Raw genomic sequence first — 23409 nt, 5'->3', positions numbered from 1 at the left:
GGTACAATCAAAGTGAGGTGAATGTTACATAAAGTCACACTCTGGCAATCATTGTTATATTAATTCATTGTTATGGTAACAAATATTAATGAAAAGAATATGCCACATTTTGTAAAGCAGTTTGTAAGATGTTACGGGTAGATTCTTTTTCAAAACATCTACAATATTAATGGCCAAGTTTCAGAGCAGATGATGCTACCTAATTTGTTGAAATTCAGCACAATCACTAATTCTTAAGAATACAATAATGACATGGAATGTAGCTCACCTGAATGTGTAGTCAACAGATTAAAATGTCATCAACGACAACCACTTAACAAAAGTTACTGTCATTTTTTATGTCCGAATTTTTCCTGCATACTTAAAATAAAGAGATGACATCACACTTTTGACTAAACTGTAGATTATCTGTAATGAATTGACAGTTTACTGACCTACAACAGACAAACCGCACCAAATGCACGTGCAGTACGAATATACAGACTAGTTCAAACATAGCACCGATATTGGAACACAAAATTAAAGATTCCCATGTATTATTATTACGAATACTGCACGGAAAATGTAGTTTACATTTATTATCTTATTTATTCAAACTTTCATGTTGTATGTTAAATCTGATTAGGCTGTATTATGTTGTTATGATGCTGTATTCTAAGTCAGATAATGCACGCAAACCTAGAGACTGGTAGCACTTAAACATACCGTTTTTCAATGTGCCTGTAATATTTACCATTTACTTAATTTTACTTGTTACAATGTTTCTGGTTAGAATGACCTTCATGGGAAGTCATTGAAAATCTTCAGAAAAAAAGCATTACATCAATCACAAAAATGATGAGTTTATTCAAATGTTCCTAGGGACATGTAGAACATATCATGTGGGACATGCGGAACATAGCATGTGAAAATTAAATTGATATGCAGGAGACTCCTTCTATCTTGAACCTGAAGTCACCAACCATTCAGGTTCGAGATACTGTATGATTTGAGATACACACACAAACATGTAACCAATATTTTCTCTCCTATGAGATTTTGACAGTATATCAACTACGACTAATCACCACTTGAAATGTCACGTGCACATATTATCATAAATTGGAATTCACAAACATTCTTTTGAGCACCTGAAAGATTCACTAGCCTATATATCAAAGCCTAGTTTCTACCCATGCCACATCAAGGTCACTTTTCTTGGCTCAACCCTGGCACCACATTTAAGCAATGCCATGGCTTTGGTGAAAATCAACATCTACTCATCGTGGGTACGCTGCAAACAGGAATGGTGCAAAACAAAGTTGCCAGACATTTTAATGTTCATTGAAAAACAATATTATCTCTCTGAAGTCGTTATTTATAGCAGGCCAACGCTCATGACTTGCCAAGGGTCGGTCATCCACATGTGACAAGAAAAGGCAACCATAATCCTTTGGTGCATCTACAGAATCCATGTCAAACTGCCACATTAACAGCTCGGACAATTCCTGGGTTAAGACATATTAGCGGCAGAACTGCATTCAACTGGTTAAGGGAGCACAATATCCTGCCCCGACGTCCAACGATACACCCAAGCTTTGTGTATACAGCATCTGAGGTTCAGAAGACAAGACTTGGCCAGTATAGTGTTCACAGATGAGTCCAGGTTTCATCTGGACAACTTTGATGGTCGTGAAAGGGTCTAGAGGTGTCATGGAGAACATTTTAGTGACACTTGAGATACTCAACGTCGTCAGTTTGGGGGTGGAAGTGTAATGGTATGGGGTGGCATCACAACTCATGGGAGAACACAACTCATCATTGTTAATGGCAATTTGAATGGCATATGCTACTGGGACAACATTGTTAGAAATCATGTTCTACCCTTTGTGAAAATGCACGGACGTAATGTCTCATTGCAGCAGTTGCATGTCTTGTAACTGACTTTTTGAGGTAGCATAATGTCAATGCAAATGGTAGTCACACCTGATATTGACATTGTTGATTGAGATTTTACACCACCCCTCTTTCAGGACATGTTACTCTGTGTCCTTTCACAAAGTATGGGATTTGTCAATGAATTTGTTGTGATAAACATTGATCAGATATATTACCAAATATTATGTTGTTATTTTCAATAACCTAAATTTACATGACTTTATATTGAGACCAGTTCGTTTGTTCTGCTAGTATACAAAAATTAAATCTCCCATTTTTTAGAATGTGGTTGCAGTCATTGACAAAACTTCAAGTTTGACAGTAAAAACTAAAAAGTGCAAATAGCTGGGAATGTTCCGCTGTAATAGAAAAACATTATCTATAGATACAGCCATTAATTAGATACTGTAAATCTGGAAACTAATGCGACTCCAAATTAATATGACTGCTGACCTATAGCCAAAAATGCACTACTTCAGCCCTTGGCTAATACATGTACCAGACATAGTATCAAAGGGGGAGGGGAAAGACTTTTCATCTAAGTCCAAATGCAAAAAAATCAGCAAATGACAAAAAGCACCACTTCAGGAACTGTTCGACATATCTGCCAAGTTTTGGTGGAAGATATTGAACTTTTTTTGAGTTGTGTGAGACAGACGGACAAGGCAACGATTCTATCACCTGCTTTATATGCCAAGGGGATATTAATACTAAGAATACTTATTACTACCTTTGATACATCACATGCACTTCCTGATCTGAAAGAAGTGAGGAATCCTGCCTTGCACATGAGCATGAGTTCAGACTTCAAAATACTATTACTTGCACAACTGATTATGGATAGTTGATAGTGAAAAGTACTTCTGTTAAAATTTTGAAGATTTTTTATAGTGTGATGACAGCCAAAATACAGGATTTTTGGCAATGATGTAATAGAGAAGTATTCTTAGAATTATCAACAATAACAACTATTGTTTGATGTTTAAGTGCTACCAGTCTCTAGCTAGGTTTGCATGCGTTAGGTTTTGAGGCTTTGTTTTCTAAGTAAATATATGTGTTCTTACCCTCTTTTCATAGTCTTGAAAATGCATGTGTTGGGAGCCCAGATAGTGGCAAAAGGTAGCTGAACATATTTCAGGAGGAATCTTCCCTAGAATTTCAGCTTCTTGAATATGTTGAGCAGACACACATGCCATTATAGTTCTTGGTAGCAAGTAGTCAACTTCAAAAAGATGTTCCAAGTCCCGAACAAGGTGATCCAATGGTCTGGAAGATATTACTTTTTCTGAATCTCAATCAACATTGAAAACATCAAATAAACAAGAAACAAATCTTCAACAATGCTAAAAATAAATTAAATGTGAGCTCAACTCAATAATACTTCATATGTATTTGGCTTAAGATATCATGGACATGCAGCTCACCTGGATGTGTAGTCAACAGATTTCAACAAAGACGACTTAACAAAAGTTGCTGTCAGCTTTGATATTCAAATATTGTTTTGCATAAATAATGAGAACAAACTGATGAATATGAAACATTTAAGTTCATTTCACCATTGTTTATTATGTATCATATATCTTTGAATTTTGTGAATTTGAATAAATGGTTTAATTTGTACATTTTATACAGCCCTAACTTATAAACATGCATGCTGAGTTTCAGCAAATGTAGTTCAATTTTTTCCAACATTTTCTGCTTCTACGATAGTTAAATGCCTTTCATGATGGTTTAAAGCTCACAGACATTATCAGGATCAGTTATCAAAGCCTTGCAATTCCCAAGAGTAAAATGTTGGACTTTTGGGGAAAATTAACAATTAACTAACAAAATCCTTTGTACAAATTTATGGCATCACATTCATGTGAACAAAATAGGATGTCATCATAAGAAACAGGCACACCTAGTCCTTCCTGGACCTTCCGGTGAACATACGGTCACCATGTGGTGCTACATGTGGTGCTACTGACAGGCATTTCTCCATGATGGTTAGTGGTTCCGGTCTTCCATACTCCAAGTCTCTTACTGTTGAGAAGAGAGCTCTTTGATAACAACTGTATGGCTTTCTTCCTGAGGTCCGAATTTGCTGGTCTATCGTGACACCCATGAGGTACACATCCCAAGCCTGGAGAAACAATGGTTCCTGGGAACCAGTGAAATCTTCACTCCTTATAAGCCTCATGGCCAAGAGATTTCTTTGGGTTTGCTGAGTTCATAGGTAGTTCCCCAATGGTCACCAGCATCCCTTGCCTCTTGGGATGTGGGTGGATGAGAATGAGCCGTAACTTGATAGGCTGTGTAACAATAGAGATGCAGCCTGAAACTGTAAGGAAGAGGAGAGAGCACTCTTGCTGATGTATACCCAAATCGATTAATACCCCCACCCAATGCCCAAGACGAGTAAGTGACAATGCAGACCTAACTTGAATGTAAGGTACACATGTTGAAGAGACGTCAAGAGTAGGTGAAGGCACCACAACTGGAGAAAGAGCAGGCACCACAGTGGAAACAGGCGCAAGTGCCACAATGAACAGACAAGCAGGCTCAAGCGTTACAGCAGTAACAGATGCAGGCACATAAATCACAGGAGGCACAAGCACCAGATAGCCCATGTACCCCTGACTCTGTTGTTTGCTGCAGTTTGTTTGCACGTATTCAGGCGAAGAACCTGCTGAAGAGACACTTCTCCCTGCAGACTGTCCTCACATCGACTGCAGGTATCCGATTCCATTCCTCACGTTGGGCAACAATCAACGCTTGTCTCGTGAAGGAAGGATGTTGATGTTTCCGAAGATGACGCCCCAGCTGGTCCCAGAGATGTTCTATGGGTGACAGATCTGGTGATCGAGCTGGCCACGGCAGGACAGTCACGTTGTTGGCAGTTAGGAAGTCTCTGGTAATATGGGCTTTAAGGGGTATGGCCTATCTTGTTGGAACACTGTCCGTTGTTGACGCTGGATGAAAGGAAGAACCACTGGCCATAAGATATTGTCAATGTAGCGTTGTGCTGTCAGATTGCCTTCGATGATGACAAGTTCCGTCTTCTCGTCCCCGCAAATGCCGCCCCAGACCATCACACTTCCGGTCCCGTAAGGTTCCATCTTCACCCATCAGGTTTGAAGAGTTGGAACCTGCTCTCGTCATTCCCTTTGTTGCCATTGCTGAGTTTGCCTGCACCACATCAATCTGGCATGTTGATGTTGACGGGTCAAGGTCATGCCTTTGAATGGGCGATAAGCCCGGAGACCATAATGTCATAGTCGTCTAGTCACTGGTTGTCTGCTGACCGGATGTCCTAAGCTGTTGGCAGCTGATGACGTCGCAGTAAGAAAACTGTTCCTCAGATGAAGTACCCATAAAAAGCAGTCATTCTGCGGGGTCAGGACCTTTGGTCTGCCACTCCGTGGTCTGTCTGCAGTTCTGCCAGTCTGTCGGAGACATGCGACAAGTCTGGTAATGGTCATCTTGGAGCAGTTCATGTTAATGGCAACCGCACTCTGTGTCGCTCCCATCTGCAGCATACCTATGGCTCTCTCCCTCTGGACAGCAGTTAGTCTTGGCATGTTCATTGGTGTTAATCATCGCAATCAATGATAGGGAACAGATCTGTGCGTAATTTATACCCGGAAATTGCACGATAATTTGGGAAAGAATGTTTTAAAAAATTGCTGACAAACACTAATATCTCCCAAAATCCGCAAAGCACGTGCAAAGAACGACAGAGAACATGAAGGCTGTATTCGTGAGATGTGTTCTTTACTGTTTTTGAACAGGTTGGCATCTTTGTTTCAAAGTGACAAATCAGTTAACGTTTGTAACGTTTCTTTTGGCCCTCAGTTTATATACTCCCGACCTAAAAGGTAGGGGGTATAACAAGGTGTATATATAACCACATAAGACAAAGTTAAGAAGGATAATATAATAGCTCCACTGTACACAGCAATTCGCAACAAGAGAATGTTTAGGGCAGTTAACTCCTAATGGATGACCAATTACCAATCAAGTGTGTGTTTGTGTTATGGGTATTGAAGGAAGGAAGCAAATTGCACACTGTCATAGTAAGATAGTAATAATGGTTCAATCGTTAAAATACCATCATTTTAATATTACTGTTTCAAAGAGCTAGCAGTTGGATCAGTTATGTGCATATTTGTTATTACGGTTTCTTCATATCCTTGGGTATTTCAGTAAGACTTTCACATGCCTCTAAACTTTTAAACACAGTACTCACATGGACCATCCATAAATTGTCTTCAATGTGTCCTTTGCCTTGTCAATGCCCATATGACCCCACCATTCTGATTTTTTGTAATCAGGATCACAGACTTTCTTGAATGGTTCTGAATTCTTCATCAAGAAATGTAGGAGAGGTACAAGATACATCCACTGAGATTCACAGGTGTACGTTGAAGTCCCATATCGGAAGTCTTTGCTGTGAAGATTTATGGTGCTCAATAGGTATCCCACAAGATCACTGAAAAGATGTTTATGATATTCTAAGACAATCAATATTAATTAACTCAATATCTCAATCACAAATCTAAATTTGAATAAAATCATTAAAATGTAGCTTATCATGTTAATGGTTATGGCACAAATCTAATACATTTTTGTATCTGGCTCAGTGATTAACATTCGCCTTCATGGCCATAGTTTATTGCATATGGGTAACTAATATTAATGTATATGCTTGACTATTACTGAAACAAATAAAAGTAACAAGATTCAAACAAAAATAATGAGATAGCAAGTACTGATATTTACAATTTTACTGATTTCCTGTCATGCAAGGAATGTCTTATATATGCCACTATCCAATGACCTGGCCATACCGTGCTCATGTGATCTGCCAATTGTTTGTAAAAAATACCCAAATAATTAATAAATTTAGTCAACTTTGATCAATATAATCTGAATAAATTCAATCTAAAACAATTGGTGTACCAGGACATCTTGTTAATTCTGGACTTATTTGATGAATCACTGTTTGGAATTGTCAAATGAAAAAATCACTCTTCCAAAACCTCACGTTCTGACTAGGGGAAGTAAAATATTTCTTACATTTGTCAAATAACTGTGATTTGTTTTTGAGTGAAAGTATGGCATTTATGATATAATGTACTCATTCTCTAAGGTGACAATTGTGGAAATCTGATTATGGTTGCTGCAAACAAAGGTGAATTGTTGCGATCTACCCATCAATTCAAAAATGATTTTGGCCCCCAAAATATTTTCTGCATATTTTGTCAGCAATTATTTACAGGGGTACTATTTGAAATTAGAAAGTTTTAGTCAATATAAGTCAAAGAATGGCCCCATTTGCAGTTTGTTAATCTTGCAGTTTTAAGACAACAACATGAAATATAACATATTTATAGTGCAAAATAGGCCAAGATCACCAGGCACAATTAAACTTCAAACTAAATTAAAAGAAAAAAACAGATTACCAATATGACCTTATTATATGCATATTAGGAAAGTTAGAATAGCGGAACCGTCCAAAAATCTATTGTCAGCAAATATGCCAACTACTGATTCGGAACAATTGTTGTATAGTTATTACAAAAGTCCCAGATATAGATGTAAAATCAAATACTTTGCTTTTGATTTGAAGTGTTTTTTCAAAGCTTCCAGATCTGGGCATTCTTTCTTCTTGAAATCAGGGTGTGGTAAAAAAGCTTGTAAGAGCTTGGCATCAGAATAGATCTCATGGTTCATGTCAGTCTCATAGGCCACCATTAACAAAAACACAGCCAAAACTAGTCCACTTTCATCAGTGGATGTCTTTCGTTCTGCAACCTTCATTAGGTGATCTTGAAAGGGTTTGATGAATTTGAGAAACACCTGAAAAAGATAAATACCATTTGAGCATAGAACAAATACTGCTGTTTGTTATCTTTTTTTGCATCTATCAAGGCATCCACTGGTGCCAAGTTGGGTGGATTACAAATATCCAAAGCTGATCTTGTGAGCAGTGTTACCAGAGTGACCTAATCACCTAATATTTCAAAATGAAACAAACAAACTTAAACATTGAACAAGATATTCTCTACTGTTAAGACCTTCTACTTATGAACATTTTCCTATCTAGTTAACTTGTACACAATAAATGAAGACAAAATACTGTCAATTTTGATAAAGGTTGTCAATGTTATTTACGCAAAAGGCTCACTTGGTTATTGTTATCAATCATAATTAGTGTTTTTATACTGACACTATGATCACAGCAGTGCAGATGTATCTGCATGAATATTTGATATTTTTTACATTTGATGAATATTTGCATGAATGCACTAGAAAAGCGTTTTACAATACTTGCAAAAACAGAGGCAGACCCTCCCCGACATTTCTATAAGTCCTCATACAACTTGCATTTGCAGTGCCATACTATTAACTTGGCTTTGGTGAAATTGCAAGCCTAATACAACCTCACACCAGATTACAAGTATCTTGCCTCTTGCAAAAAATAGGCCACACATTTGGTTTACTTGCTTTACAGATTTTTTTACAGAAAATACCTGTCATTAGATTGGAAAAAAAGAAAAGAAAAAAGCAATTCAATTTGTTTATAGATTTACACTACAGGTTGGCTGGAATAAAACAATAAAAATTGTGTAGGAGGAGAGCCTGAAACACATCTGAAGCTTTAAGCAATGCAAACCCCGACAAATCAAGAAGGAATACTGTTGTGCATCTATGCCTCCCTTTTAATTTTCAGGAACAACAACAAACTCTATTTTGACTCCCATGTTCAATATATGTCAAATTCAGTGGGTCCTTGTGTGTGTGTGTGTGTGTGCAATATGCTCTCAGCTTATTGGCAGGATAAAAAAAGTGCACATTCAGGAAAAAGATATATTCCATTTCAACACAATTTACAGTCAGAAGATCTGCAAGGCAAGTAAAAAAAGTGTGTTATGAAGAGGAACCTTAAGACACATGTTCACACTTATTACATAACTTCTGGTTTAGGAAATATGTTTAATGTTGTCCAATTTTAAACCAAATAGTCCTATTCCCCTAACTATCTTAATAAGAAAGTTATAAGCACTTTTGGTAGATTGGCATCACCGATGGTTTGAGTAATGTATGCCCAATGCAGTAAAATTATGAAACAGAAGGTCCTATGCCTGACGCTACCTTAATAACAATGTTATGAGCACTTCCGGTTTAGTGATTTCTCTACCATTTTGGAAAAACACATGTCTAAAGCCCCTATTACACTATCATAAACTTGGTAAAAAAAAATGGACCAAGTTTTCTTGGCCAATGATGGGTTGTTTACACTCATCAAAGTGTTTGACAGGTCATCAACCTTTTGGCAGGAATTATCTTGCCAAGAGAGATACTGCTGAGGAAGAATGCTTTGCTGTTGTTGTGTATTTTGTGCATTGTCATGTTGGAGGCAGCGTTGCTGTAGGCAAAGGAATGTACGGCCCTTGGTTTGGCTGCTGAGGAGGCACAAGCAATGCTTTAAAAAAAGTTTCACTGACCATCAGGAAATCCTTCTCGACATTTAGTAAGCATAATACATTATTGGAATGTATGACCTTGAGAGTAGATTTAACCTTCAGTGTCCAATATACTTTTGAATGACCTTCACCATGACCTTGACCTTACACATAACATATTCACAACCTTTGCTAATCTGTAACATGTACCAAAGTTCATTAACCTGAAGTTAATCTTTTTGAGTTGGGCAGTAAACAAAGTCTATTGAGGCCATGATCTGGAGGATGACCTTAACCCTTGACATGACATCAATGTGCCCAAATGACTGCCCTGGGTAAACGAGATATACATGATATCTGTGTTGTGACATATCATATGGTTTCAAAAATGAAATTGCATATGCTCATTGAAAGTAGTTTGGATATCTAAATATTGTCATAACTTGTTATACATAAGTTTTAAACAATATAACCACTACATAAATAAGACTCAATAATAGTCAGCAGAAAGGGCATTTTAGTGAAAATGGCAAACAATACTTTATAATGACCTTCACTGTTACCTTGACCTTATCCTCAGTCACTCAGTTTCAGGGGATCAAGGTTGCCATTAATTTATATACCAAATTTCAATGACTTACAGTAAATGCTTCTTGGGTTACCATTTAAACTAACTTTGATTCAGGCTATGACCACAAGGATGGCGTTGACCTTTGACATGAATGTCAAAACACTGCATGGTTTCTGAAAGTACTGCATAGTTTCAAAAACAAAGAACAGCAGCGTTCAAATTCAGGCTAATCCTTAAAGCATCCCCATGTACATGGGCCTGGCTAATTACTCTATTATATAAGATAATATTAATTTTCACAATTCACCTTTTTTTTCAAGCCATAATCATATTCCTTTAGATTTCTGTCCAACATATGATCTCTCATGCCTGAGAACACCATGAAAACAGTAACCAGGATATCTTCTGCTGTTCTTGATCCTTCAGGTTTCTCTTGAGAAAGACAGGTAATGACTTCTCCAACTGGTGGCAACAAAATCTCAGTGGCACGTTCAGTGTCAGCACGGAGTTTGTCCTCTAAGCTTCCTTTCCACATACCTTTGACTATGTTCCAGATACCTTTTTCTATTTTTGGATACATGAATCCATCATACTGATGCCATGTGCCTATGATAAAACAAAACATTAAACAATCTGAAAAATATACTACAGTAAAGTACATTTATAACGAACACGCTTATAACAAACTGACGGATATAACCAACTGATTTTTTGGTCCCGACTATTTGCTATAGTTATGCTGAATATATGCTTATAACGAACTACGGTTATAACAAACTAAAGTTAGAGGTCCCCTCAAGTTCGTTATAACCGTAGTTTACTGTACTTGAAAATGGCCATTGGTCAATAACAATAGTGAACCATCTATTAAACAATGCATTAACTTGTCCTTGTTGGATTTGTTAATGATAATATAGACACCATATCAGCCATTAAAGATTTGTGAGAAGAAAAGAACAAACAAGTTTTATGGTAAGTACCAAATCTTTGAATAGTAAGAGCATTGGAAACAGAACATGATGCCAATGGTTTAATCTTCAGTGCTGCTGTATGAGGAGATGGGATCTTACCTTGGTGCATTTTCCATGAGGTTGGAATATTGAATGCACGATTACAAATCTTTTGAGGGTCTTTGTAGTGTCTTTTCCTGTAGTAAGGTTCTTCCCATGTGAATTGGTTTTTGCCATGCTGTATGCCGTACTTGTATCGAAAAGAACTTCTTAACAGATCTTTAGAGACTGGTACATGGCAGGTATATTCAAATTCGCTCTCAGAGATGTCCCTAAAATGAAGTAAGACCAAAAGTAGATATTTGGACCACAATTCACTTGTTGGATGTGTAGATTATCTCAAAAGGACATCATATCAATAAATAAGTAGTTCTTTGCAGACATATGGCATTGCTTTCCAAATATCAATAAAATATATTTGCACAAGTTGGAAAGACAGTGATAAGTACATACCATATCAGATAATTTGGTAACAAAACTGAACTTGAACGCTATCTGCAATACATGCAAAGTCAGAAACAGCCCCATCCCCACTGTTTCCTGAATGCCCCAAATGTTTTCCACTAGAAACAGGTATCCTAAAACACTTAGACTTCACCAAATCAGTGACAATTGACCTTACCATTATCTATGCATGTGCATCTTTGAACCCTATAATGATGTCTGATACAGTATAAGATAATTCTACAACCCGACCTACTTAACTAAAAAAGTTGAAAGCAAGCACTTCTAGTTGAATAAAATTACTTGGGAATACACATGCCCATTTTAGTGCAAGTTTGAAACAGAAAGTTCAATGCAGGAATTTATCTATGATTTCACTAAATGCCTTTAAATGTCAGAAACTACAACAAGCTCTTTGTAGTGATACCTTGTTCATTGCACCAGAAATTTGAGTGTGATGACAATGTCACACATTGTGATGGAGTTTTCACTGTAACATTTGTGCACTATATTTACAATGTAAACATACTTGCAAGTGAAGCATTCTTTTGAATGGAAACCATGCTACCCCACTGCTGCACATGTGTGAGTATTTTTGCGACCTTATTGAAATAGACATGGCAATGCTACTCTGTAGAATGAACACTGATGTGAAGTCAAGTGACCTTGACATTTGAAGGTCACCCAAAAGTCAAGACCCCCACTGTAGACATCATGGTGTCCTCCTATGAGAACTACAAGCCATAAGAACTACAGCTTAAAACAACACTAGTTATGGTCTACAGCACAGTGCTGTGACCTATGGGAATGGACCAATCTTTCATCTATTACATAACATTAACAAGAACTACAACAAATTAAACTTTATAAAAAACACTAATTTTGATTCATAAAAAAATCTTTTCATGAACTAAAAGAGTTAATTTCCAATGACATAAATTATTATATATATATTCACACGCAAAAGAAACGCAAGTGGTTTTAAGCAAATAGGTAACGAACACGGAACCATAAATTGATACGAGTTTTAGCATGTAGTGAAGCCTGATGGTGTTATCAATATTTTTGGTTGCATTTTGGAAGCCTCGAGTAAAAACGCAACATAAAAAACGAATCGCCAAAACGCAACATTTCAATGAATATGTGGGTATCATGCATACAAATCTTGCGAAATCAAAAATGCACGAACTGTCACGAACTTTAGTGGGTATAAAACTGTGACGGATTCTTGGACCTACCACTCCTTGATCAACAATGCCACGCCTAACTCAAATTCATAGAAACCAGGCTATCGGATGTTTGGAAGCTGGAGAGTCTGTCCAAGATGCTGCCCGTCATCTCAACGTTAACATAACCACAATTTAACGTCTGCTGCATCGATACAATGCTACACAGACCACAGATCACCTTCCTCGGAGCGGTTGTCCTAGGGTCACCACACCTCGAAAAGATCGGCAGATTACCCTTCAACACCAGCGACATCCGTTCTTTACTGCAAGTGAAAGTGCTTGACAGACCATGGGAACACATAATCGACACATTAGCCGGGACACTGTGATCCGACGTCTCCGTTCCAACAACCTCAGATGTCGCCGACCAGCACGTTGTCCTGTTCTCCAACCATAGCTTCAGTGGGCACAGGGTCATCACAATTGGCGTAATTGTGAGTGGAGGCGTGTCATCTTCTCTGATGAAAGTCGCTTTTGTGTCAACCATGCAGACGGAAGAGTCAGAATTTGGCGTCGTGGTGGTGATCGTTCCGCTGACAGAATCGTTGTGGAAAGGGATCCATGGGGTGGACCTAGCGTCATGATAGGGGCAGGGATTTGACTAAATGCGAGACTTGGACTCATGTGCTTTCTGAATGTTGGTCAAGGTCGGGGACACGGCGTCACTGCTCAGCGGTTGTTCCATATTTTTGCACAACATCAACAACACATTTTCCAGCAGGACAACGCTCGTCCCCATGTTGCCAGAGCTACCATGGCCTGTCTTCAACAACACAACATCCGTGTTCTACCGTGCCCAGCCCTCAGCCCTGATCTGAACCCCATCGAACACTTGTGGGATGAGGTTCAAAGGCGTCTGCACAATGTGCGCCCAGTCCCTACAACTGCTGATGAACTACGCACAGCTGCTCTGGATGTGTGCAGGAGGATCCCTAGGGCCTTCACAAATCGTCTGATCCACTCAATGTACAGGAGATGTGTGGCAGGATCAATGCTAATGGTGGTCACACCATGTATTGACTGACATTTTGGGTATTGACCCGAAACTGTGTAAGCCCTTAACATTTGAAAAAAACAATTATGTCATCTGCCTTTTAATCCACTAAACTGCCTTCAGTCAAATTTTTGTCAATCTTGCCCTTTTAGTATTTCTTGTCTTTACTGTTGAAAATAAATAACATGTATACTGCATACTTTTGCATGTGAGTATATTATCATATATCTATTTTCAATGACATTCATCTCATAATTGGACATCAGCATTTCATTTGCAGCTAGTTCACAAAGTCAATTGAGTTTGGCATACTACATCCAGGTACTAAATGTTTAATATCACCTAATTTAATTGATTGTAATCTGTTAATGATCATAATTCAGCTTAGGTTAGAGTTACTTCTTAATTGACATTGAAGAGGGGTTAAAAAAGTGAACAGTCTTACCGTTATGATAAATATAGAAATACTTAATTAACATAAAACAGCAGTTAAAAGTGTGAACATTCTTATAGACAAAATAAATAAAAATCAAACAATAGTTACGATTGTGTATAATTCTAAGAATACTACCTCTTTTACATCATAGCTGTCCTGCAATTTTGCTTACACCACATTAAAAAATCCCTTTTACTCAAAATACCTTGATACTTTCATTGTAAATACTGTGATATTTGGCATCTTTGTGACATCACTGCCTGTATTATGACGTCACTTCTGGTTGTGATGAGATCACTTCCATTTCTATGAACGATCTCCATTCGGTTGCATTTGCGTCACTTCTAGTTGCTTTCACATCAGATATGGTGTTAACAACATCTAATCTGTCGTTTCTTCTGTAGAATCACAGATCACCTCCAGATATTAGTACGAAAACCAGTGCTAACCTAGATCTGTCCCACATATGATAATAGGGAAGGTCAAGTTACCTTGTTAGGTGTCAAATGCTGAATTTCTCAAAGTGCTTGTGGAAGAAAGGATTATATCCTAAATATTATATTTTACTCTAGAGTATAGCATCATACCTTAGTGCCACACTGGTATGGGTTCAAATTCACTCGGGAGAATCATCCTGACAATCCAGTGATTAACATCATGAGCATCGAACCAAGTCAGTGAGTCTGATCACCCAATCTTGGGCCTAATTCAACATGTGTGACCTTGACCTAGCTTCCACAGCATCCAATCAAATGTCAGCATGGTCAGAAAATTCCCAAGGGATATTTAGAAGTATTTCAGGTTTGAAGCCTCTAACATCAGTCAAAAGGCATGTTTGATAAACGCTGAAATTTGAAAAAAACATATTAGGCAAGTGGTCCTTTCTCACAGGGAACTGCTTAATTACTAAGAAAAGATAATTACCTTACAAGAGCCATTTTCCACTTTTCTGAATCCCAGCCTCCCAGAGAGGATGGTCCAAATCTTATGTGTACAGCTTCTGCAGTGGGATCAAGTTTTATCTGTTCCGATATGATTACATGGAACACAACTTCAACAGTATTGTCCCTTTCTGCAATTGTTTGTCTGAAAAGAGATAAACACCATGTAAACAAAAGAGCAACAGAATAGTCAGGGCTTAAACATAAAATGCTCCCATTATGTATCATAATATTATATTATTATGTACTTTTCTCTGGACCATAAAAGGAAGGTTTTATTTCATTACACTTTGAAATAGATAGTAAGTATTGTTTAATCCTAACTATATTTCAGATATATCACAGTATGTCAGATTAGGGACCCACCATTTAATATTACTTTAAATGTTTTTTCAGGACATTTGACATGTCAACAGAATCCATGGGCACAAGGCCCTTTACCGCTAAAATTATATATCTGGAATCATAATGTGACTTGGATTTATTCATAGTATATGAAATCTTATTAAATTGAAAAAATATTCTATAATTTCATACAGAACTGAGATTCCAAAAGAGCTGATATTTTGGAGGGACAGAACTGATCATGTCATTCAGATTAAGAACTGAAGCTCAATACCAGTATATTAGCCACTAGTCTGAAGTTTGAGTCCAGTAAAATGTACCTTGATCTTGAAAACTCAGCTAATAATATTGCATATGACAAGAACAAAATTTGAAAATGTTGCTTTAGATCCAAGTTTAAGCTAGTAGACTCTAGTTCTGGGCACAGACTGGATAAGTTTCTTTTAAGCACCATCATCTGAACTTCTCTATGGATATTGCTGACAATGTAGAAAAAATAATGTATCTTGCATCTCGATATCTTGCAAATCACTGCTTTTTAATTGCACTCAAGTAATGATAAGATTATAACAAGAATAAGTATCAAAATCAAAAGTAAATAGTGAAAATACCATCTAATTCAATAACAAGGCAGAGATATTGACATGCATGGAATGTGGGAAATGAAAAGTTTATCATAAATTGTAATTAATAATACTTATCATATCTCACACTATGCATTTCATCTTTCTTCTTTGAACCTGGTATGGAAACGATCCTAAAACAAGCAACCAGCTTAAAAAACAACACCTCACCCAAACACATCCCAGCCATAGACATACCATCACCACCAATGGTCCGTGCAATGAATGAATCCCTTGCTGCCTGGTCACATGATGTCCACAGCCTACTCATTTTCTTTCGTAGAGAGTACAGAATGTTGTAACTGTGATGCGGGGATGGTTGGGTGGGGGTTTTGTGTGTGAGATAGGATAAGTATTATACATATACAATAAGTATTATAAATATACAACTTATAAAATTTTCAAATTTTTAAAACTTATCCTCAATCACACTATGCAATTATCCCACGTTTGGAAAGTGGGGTGCAGATACCCAAGCCTGTAACAGACCTCAATTGTGAAACATACATGAGGAAGCTGATCCTAAACCATGTTCCAATCAAGTGATCATCACATCGTGTTGGGTCGTCAAAGACGAGAACTGTATGGGTTGCTTCTGAAAAAAACAACCTTTGCGCAACTAGGATGTACACATCATAAGGTTAGGTAACTCACATGTTCCATGTTTTTCCACAAGACATTAATCTAATGATCGTCCGCATAGTATAGAACGAGGCAAACCTGTTCGGCCACAACTTGTACCCAGGTCCAGTCTTTGTCCGGTCCGTAAAGTTCTTCAGTACTGCCCCCCACATACGATCTAAGACGTGTGTTGGAACAGCTTGCAATCTCTTCTAACACTTCATTAAAGCTATCAACCACAACTGCAGTGATTTAGCGAGCAAGAACAAGAAGAGGAAAACAATCAACAACTCACCCTGGGTATGAGAGAGAGAGAGAGAATCATCCCTGGTCTGGCCCGTGAAGTTCTTCAAGACTACCTCCCACATCCACTCTAAGACTTAAGGCGGAACAGCTTGGCATATCTTTTTTCGCTTCGTTAAAGCTATCAAGTGATAGCAGTAATTGAGTAAGCTATAAAGCAAAGAGGAACGATCGACAACACTCATACGAGTCCTTAAACCATGTACCGAGACTACCATAATCCGATAGAGGCTTACAATTAGAGGATCCATGACACTATTGAAATGTCAGTGCCTTGTGACGACTTTGATGTCTCTACAGACGAATATTCTTTCCCTCCATCGGGAATTCAAGTCTCTGAACACCTGAACTGTTAGAAACAAACAGGTCGAACAGATTCAAATATTTGTTTCAGTAATTTATTTTTGCCAGAAGGCTTGTATTGAGCCATCTTCATATCTGCTGATAGGCTCATGTCAGTTGTTGAGCCAGTACATGTGGTCCATTCTGGTGAAGGCCCTGTACGTCCGAGACCAATATGTCCCTCATGTAGTGTAAGACAAACACAATGTCCTACTTCCAAAAACAACATTATTGCAGATAATGTAAGTTACTATGTAGTGCCGTGCTCAGCGCTACTGCCCTTTGCTCATGTGGGTTGGAGGCCACTGGAGGCGATAATCCCGTAAATGTGTCGGCTTGTCAGATAAGCGAGCATCGATCCTTTCAGTTTCCGCAAGGTCGCAAGTCCTGAGGGTATTCACAGCTGTAGAAACTAACGGGCAAGGACTACAGGACTAGTGCCAATTTCTAACGCTGTATTCAGCTAACTGTTGAGACGATGCTGTGGTCGGGGTCAAATACACTGTGATTTGCAGTAACCTTCAAATTGTGATACTAGAGAGCCTACGTGAAGCTGACAAATTCTTTGAAAAATCTGCTGGTGAAGCTGCAACTGCATTGGGGATGGTTCATCCAGTTTGAATCCTCGGCATGTGCCTGGTTGGAGCTTGAATGTGAAGTGAGTCTACCAGTTATAAAACTGTATCATCGTTGGTAGGAGTGATGTAGATTTCGTCGATCCGCATCTTGTTGATGTACCACACAACCGATGCATTGTCCTAATGAACCATCAGTCGGGATGCACATACATTCTGTGCCCAGTGTTTTACGGCTAACACCACTGCTTTGAACTCCATGTTATTGTAGATTTTGTTCGTCCACAGATTGACGCCCTGCTCCCTGTTGATCTAACCAGTGTACTTCCAACCAATCATTGAGGCATTGATGAACAGGTGATGCGTTGGTCATCTGGATGGATCTGTCAACTGAGTGGATCTGTCACCTGGCAGGATCATACGATCTGTCATCCGGGTGTGAACAGCATCAAATCTTGATCTTGCAGTCGTCTTTCTTCAGGAACGATTGCAGAAAACATTGTAAAGGTTGAAGCTGCATCTTATAGATCAAGGCTGATCATGAAATCCCTTGGTCAAATGATGGTTCAAAGCCAGGTGATCGAGACCATGCTTAAGAGTGGCGGTGTTCCAAGAAACTGGGCATTGAAGGAAAGTAGAATTCATTCATTAGGTCAGTCTGTTCTGATTCCAGAGAAAAGTCCTGACATGTGACATGCAAATGCCTAAAATCCATGCATGGAATACTGTATTCGAATACTCGTTTCGAATACATGGTCAAAGCTCAACACACTCAAAAACCCATCATGCAAGAACACATTGTGAACTGTATGGCAGACTGACAAGATGGTGTCCCGAGTTCCGAAGAAATATTGGTGTACAAGCAACCACGTCCCTGTATAATGTGTAATGTGACAGGTGATTCACAATTTGATCTTTGTTATATGTATGCATGTAAATAAGTCTTGAAAATGTAAAAAATCATTGAAATTCTGACGAATGTTCTGGTGAAAGTTTGATGAACGATCCTGTCAATCCTCACTTTATCGGTTATACATGTATCTATCCTGAGAGGGGTAACATTACTGATTCTGATCGTCAAACATTTGCCGATCCTCCTGGAACAGATACATCTATATAAACTGCTATTAACATTAGCCAGGGTGTGTATATCCGTATGTGAAAATAATGATGGTTGTGAACAATGATCTCAGGAAGTGGGTAGCCCATGACAACCTTGTCCATCCTCTTTTTAATCGGTCCTTTTGTGACAATCTTAGATCTCTAGACAAGGGTCTTTATCCTGTGACCAGCGACGAACCCTGGTTATAATCTTCTCTTCTCCCCCGATAAACATGGTGAGGGTTCAGAGAACACTCCTGTCGATCCCCCTGACTGATCATTGTCTCCTTGTTGAGTGTCCTGGAAATACTCATCAAATCATCACTTTGAGCCGGGTGATGATCCCATTAACTATTGTCAAACCTCTTCCCATCTTCAATGTTCGTCAGCTTGGGGATGATCCCATGTTCTCATAGATGGAGAGACGGATCATCACGTTACCTGGGACACCCTGATAGTCCAATTGGCCCTTGGTACACAGGACTACTGATCATAGCGGACACACTAATTGTAGAAATGTGGACTGTCCTAACTGCTCCTTTTCTCTAGGTTCCTCATTCAAGATAGAGGATGACAATAGTCAAGATCAACATTGGGACAATCCTGATCCTGACTGTCGTATTGCCGTCAATCCTCAAGTGCCGAAGGTAATATAATTCCGATCCTGACTGTCCTGTCTTCCCCGATCCTCTCTGTAAGAAGATTGAGAAGGGGTTTACTGATCCCCATCCTGGCTGTCTCTGATACTCTGACGATTGACTGCATACAAAGCTCGATGAGGTGTTCATCGATCCCGATCCCGACCCCGATCCCGATCCAGATGTCATAACATCTCCTATACCTAAGTTTGATGACTAAGGGAGAGCATGGTGATCCCGATCCCTACTGTCATATTGTAGGCAATCCTTAGGATTTGAATGTCTGGAATAGGAAAGTTGATCCCAAACCTAGCTGTCCAATCATCAATAACTAGCGGAGATGTAGCAGATGATTTGTCTGTTGATTTAGAAGGAGTGGCATCTGATGTAACCATCGTTAGCATGGTCATATTGGGATTTCTTGGCAGAAAAAGGTCCATGTTCCGCCGATGTAGACTTAGAACGTCTATCACTGTCACATTTCACACATTTACGTCTGAAGCTGGAAACTTGCTTCAGGATCGTTTTCCACACCAGGATCGAAGAAGGATGAAATGCATAGAGTGAGATAGATTAAGTTTAACAAATAATTTTACTTGAGCATAAATATCATTTGGTTAGAGAATCAACAGTTTGGATGTGAGGATGAACTCTTCATAACTTTATCTGCCTAGGTTTAGGTAAAATAATATCTTTAACTATGTGCACCTGCGCCTGCATTGGGTATAGCCATGCCATTTGAATGTTTTGAATAGCTAACATAGCAAAAAGGACTTGCACAGTTGACAGTTGAGCCATTGAGATCACTAAAAGGGGCGGTAGATTTCGTTTCTGGAGCACAATTTGAAAATCATGAAAGTCTTTTCATCCAAACCTGGTACATGTAATAACCAAAGGCTCCAGTGGTGCCTTTTGCTATTCAGGAATTTTTCGAAATTTGATTTTTACCTGTTTCCATGGAAACAAGTTAGACTTAACTGAAAACGCTTGTAGGTGTTGTTTCAGGAACAGAACTAAAAATCTATTCAACAATTTTGTCCAGTTTTCATGGCAAGAAGTTTGACTTTGACACTGTTCATAGTGGTGTGTTTGTCCCAACTATATCTCTAAAACTAATAGGTATTCTTTCTTGAAACTTCACACACAAAAACCAGGTTGTCAACTGGTCCCTTCTGCTATTTAGAATTTTATTTTTTGTTTCCAATGCAATGAGTTTCACTTTGACTCTGTTCATATTGGTTAGTACCTGACATAGAAATACAAAGTTTCGAATCCCAATTCCATGGTATTATTTTGGTAGCTCAATAACTTCTCTTGTATATGAATAGACAGATTAAATGGAAATTCTTTCATCAAGTTAGATGATTTGTTCTTTCAAATTTGTTGGGGCTGGGGGGATTTGTCATCATCTGATGTCTCGTTTAAAAGAGAGGATAAAAACCTTTCGATGAAAACATAATAATGTGTCATCAGGAGCAATTCAGGAAAGGAGTTTGGCTACTTATAGGCACTGGATACCTTCAGTTCAGTGAAGAAATAAATAAAGCTGTTCAGTATTTTAAAAAACACCAAACCATCAAAAGGCACCAGTTCAGCACTAGGCTGATCTGTATAGCAAGTTTCATCTGGAAATATTCAACAGTTTTGCTCCAAAAACAAAATCCAACAGCCCCTTTTGAGACAAAGTCCATAAAAAAGCAGAAGGTACCACTTCAGGATCTGTTTGATATATTTGCCAAGCCTTGTTGAAAGATACTTAACGTGTTTTGAGTTGTACTCCAGAAATGAAATTCACCCCCTTATAAGACGAAGTACAAATTGTTTCCATAGAAATAAAAATAAAATAATAATGCCAAAAATCTGCAAATAGCAAAATGCACCACTTCAGGATGTGTTCAGGATATCTGCCAATTTTGGTTTAAACATATTGAATGGTTTTCAAGTTGTGCTCCAGAAACGAAGTGATTACGGACGGCAAAGTGGCTTGTCAGACAGACATAGGCTTTCAGATCAGTAGTTAAAGTCACTATTTGTTGCATGCCACTACATACTATCTAAATCTCATTATCATGGTGTCTTAATAGAGAAAAGTGGGTTTTACAATAAGGCTGCCATGACTCACACACTCTTTTGAAGGCACTGTCCTAAATCATTGAATTACCTTGGGGGTCCTCTTCCTTTCCCTTGTCTTCCTCCATCTCCCTGTTTCTGCTGAGAGTCAGATAGGAATAGAGATATTTAGAAAAGAACTACGAGCTACAACAATATATTGTCCAAAGTTACCTGTCCAAAGTGAATTAAGTTTGTAAATCCATCATCTTTGACGTTATCTTTAGTTATTTGTGACAAAGCATTATTGGGATGTCTATTGCCATTAATGCATTGGAAACAATGAACACAATGAAACAATTGACATGAACTATTCAATCAACATGATGCAGAAATTATAATGCTCAATTAGAATTACTGAATATGTTCCTTATATCCTTGCATCCTTGGGCATTATGAGTAATTACTATTCAATATGCAGAGGTACACACAATTTGTCATATGCTACTACAGTCCACAGGTCAGTTAAAAGCAGCGGTTTGTGTAATTGAAAAAGGCAGGGTCATCCATCCCCCTTCATCCTTGTATGCTCATAATTGTAAACCAATGCTGGTTTTTGATCTTAATCAATATATCTATCCAATAATGATATCCCCATGAAGAACCAGGTTAGAACTGGTCTTCATTAACCCATGCTTGTCATAAGAGATAACTAACGGGACCGGGGTGTCAAATTCGTTGATTTGGTTTATGTATGACATTGTATCCCAATTTCATATATCAATGTCAATCAATGGACTTGTCTCATCCAGATTTCATTAATTACAATTATTTAACCACTAGACTGATCTGTAGAGCAAGTTTCAACAAAAAATATTCAATGGTTTTGGAGTTCTGCTCCAGAAATGGAAAGCAGATGGAGGACAGGGGCGGATGGACATGTTGGTCGCTATATCTATCCTCATCACAGAAAGCATGGTAAGAAAATTCACATTCAGTCACTTCCTACATCATGTACATCATGCAAACTTCTTTTAAAATAGTCATGTAATAAATCTGTTTAAAGTTAGATGATTAATGATACTAAGTTGTTAGGTCACCTGTGACATAATGAAGCAATATGTTACTACACTTACTTAAAAAAACAGAGACTAATCTCAAATTGCTGAACACTAGCCAAACACTTTAATGTACTACTGAAGGAAATTGGCAAAGCCACAGCCAGGTTGGCTGAGAGGGCTACGCTGGTTCACACCCAGAGTAAACTTCTGCTGTTTTCTTTTCCCTGATGAGTCTTTGGATTAGTACCCTAGATGGGTATGACAAGTAAAGAAGGGCAGTGGTAGGACCCCAGTGCTCCTCAATGCCAGAACACAATAAGTGTGTTTGTGGTATTTTCCACCCAATCTTGAACATCTCCAGAGCATCTTGTGGTTCTTTGTGTAACTTCCCTGTGGAAACCTGGGCTTAAGGAATTCATGACTTCCATATCAAAACCACTGGGCAGACAAAAGCACTGTCAGTCTGGGACGTGTTTTGGGTCCTCCAACATCACAAGAGAGCCCAATTTGAATCCATGTGTACAGCAACCAAAAATGCACAATTGTAGTTACACATGAAGCTTGACAGATTTGGATAAGTGCGTATATCAGGTTCAATGGTTTAAAGTGGTACCTGAAATGGACTAAATGCTTTAGCAGGGCTCCAGATAATTTTTCAGCATCAAGAGACAAAACTAAAGAGTATCAATTAGTGTACTGAATGGAATTTCTTGATTTAATCTAAGAAATCGTGACAACATTGAGATATGGCTGTCCCC

At 38.3% G+C, this 23409-nt stretch overlaps 1 protein-coding gene across 3 annotated transcripts in view; it reads right to left on the bottom strand.

Annotated features, from left to right (window-relative positions):
- LOC139473853 (E3 ubiquitin-protein ligase rnf213-alpha-like) overlaps window positions 1-23409 on the bottom strand; it is a 148826-nt gene that overhangs the window by 108894 nt on the left and 16523 nt on the right. For all 3 annotated transcript variants that reach the window (XM_071256623.1, XM_071256622.1, XM_071256624.1), the window contains exons 4-10: window positions 21703-21752; window positions 14977-15138; window positions 11010-11221; window positions 10247-10545; window positions 7514-7761; window positions 6149-6391; window positions 2982-3183 (exon numbers count right to left, since the gene is read on the bottom strand). In XM_071256623.1, coding sequence (XP_071112724.1) covers window positions 2982-3183; window positions 6149-6391; window positions 7514-7761; window positions 10247-10545; window positions 11010-11221; window positions 14977-15138; window positions 21703-21752 — 1416 coding nt within the window. The remainder of the gene's footprint in view (window positions 1-2981; window positions 3184-6148; window positions 6392-7513; window positions 7762-10246; window positions 10546-11009; window positions 11222-14976; window positions 15139-21702; window positions 21753-23409) is intronic.

Source organism: Haliotis cracherodii, unplaced genomic scaffold (assembly GCF_022045235.1).
Source record: "Haliotis cracherodii isolate W230 unplaced genomic scaffold, xgHalCrac1.p SCAF_3, whole genome shotgun sequence".
In the NCBI taxonomy this organism is placed as follows: domain Eukaryota; kingdom Metazoa; phylum Mollusca; class Gastropoda; order Lepetellida; family Haliotidae; genus Haliotis; species Haliotis cracherodii.
This window is presented reverse-complemented; position numbering and strand designations above follow the sequence as displayed.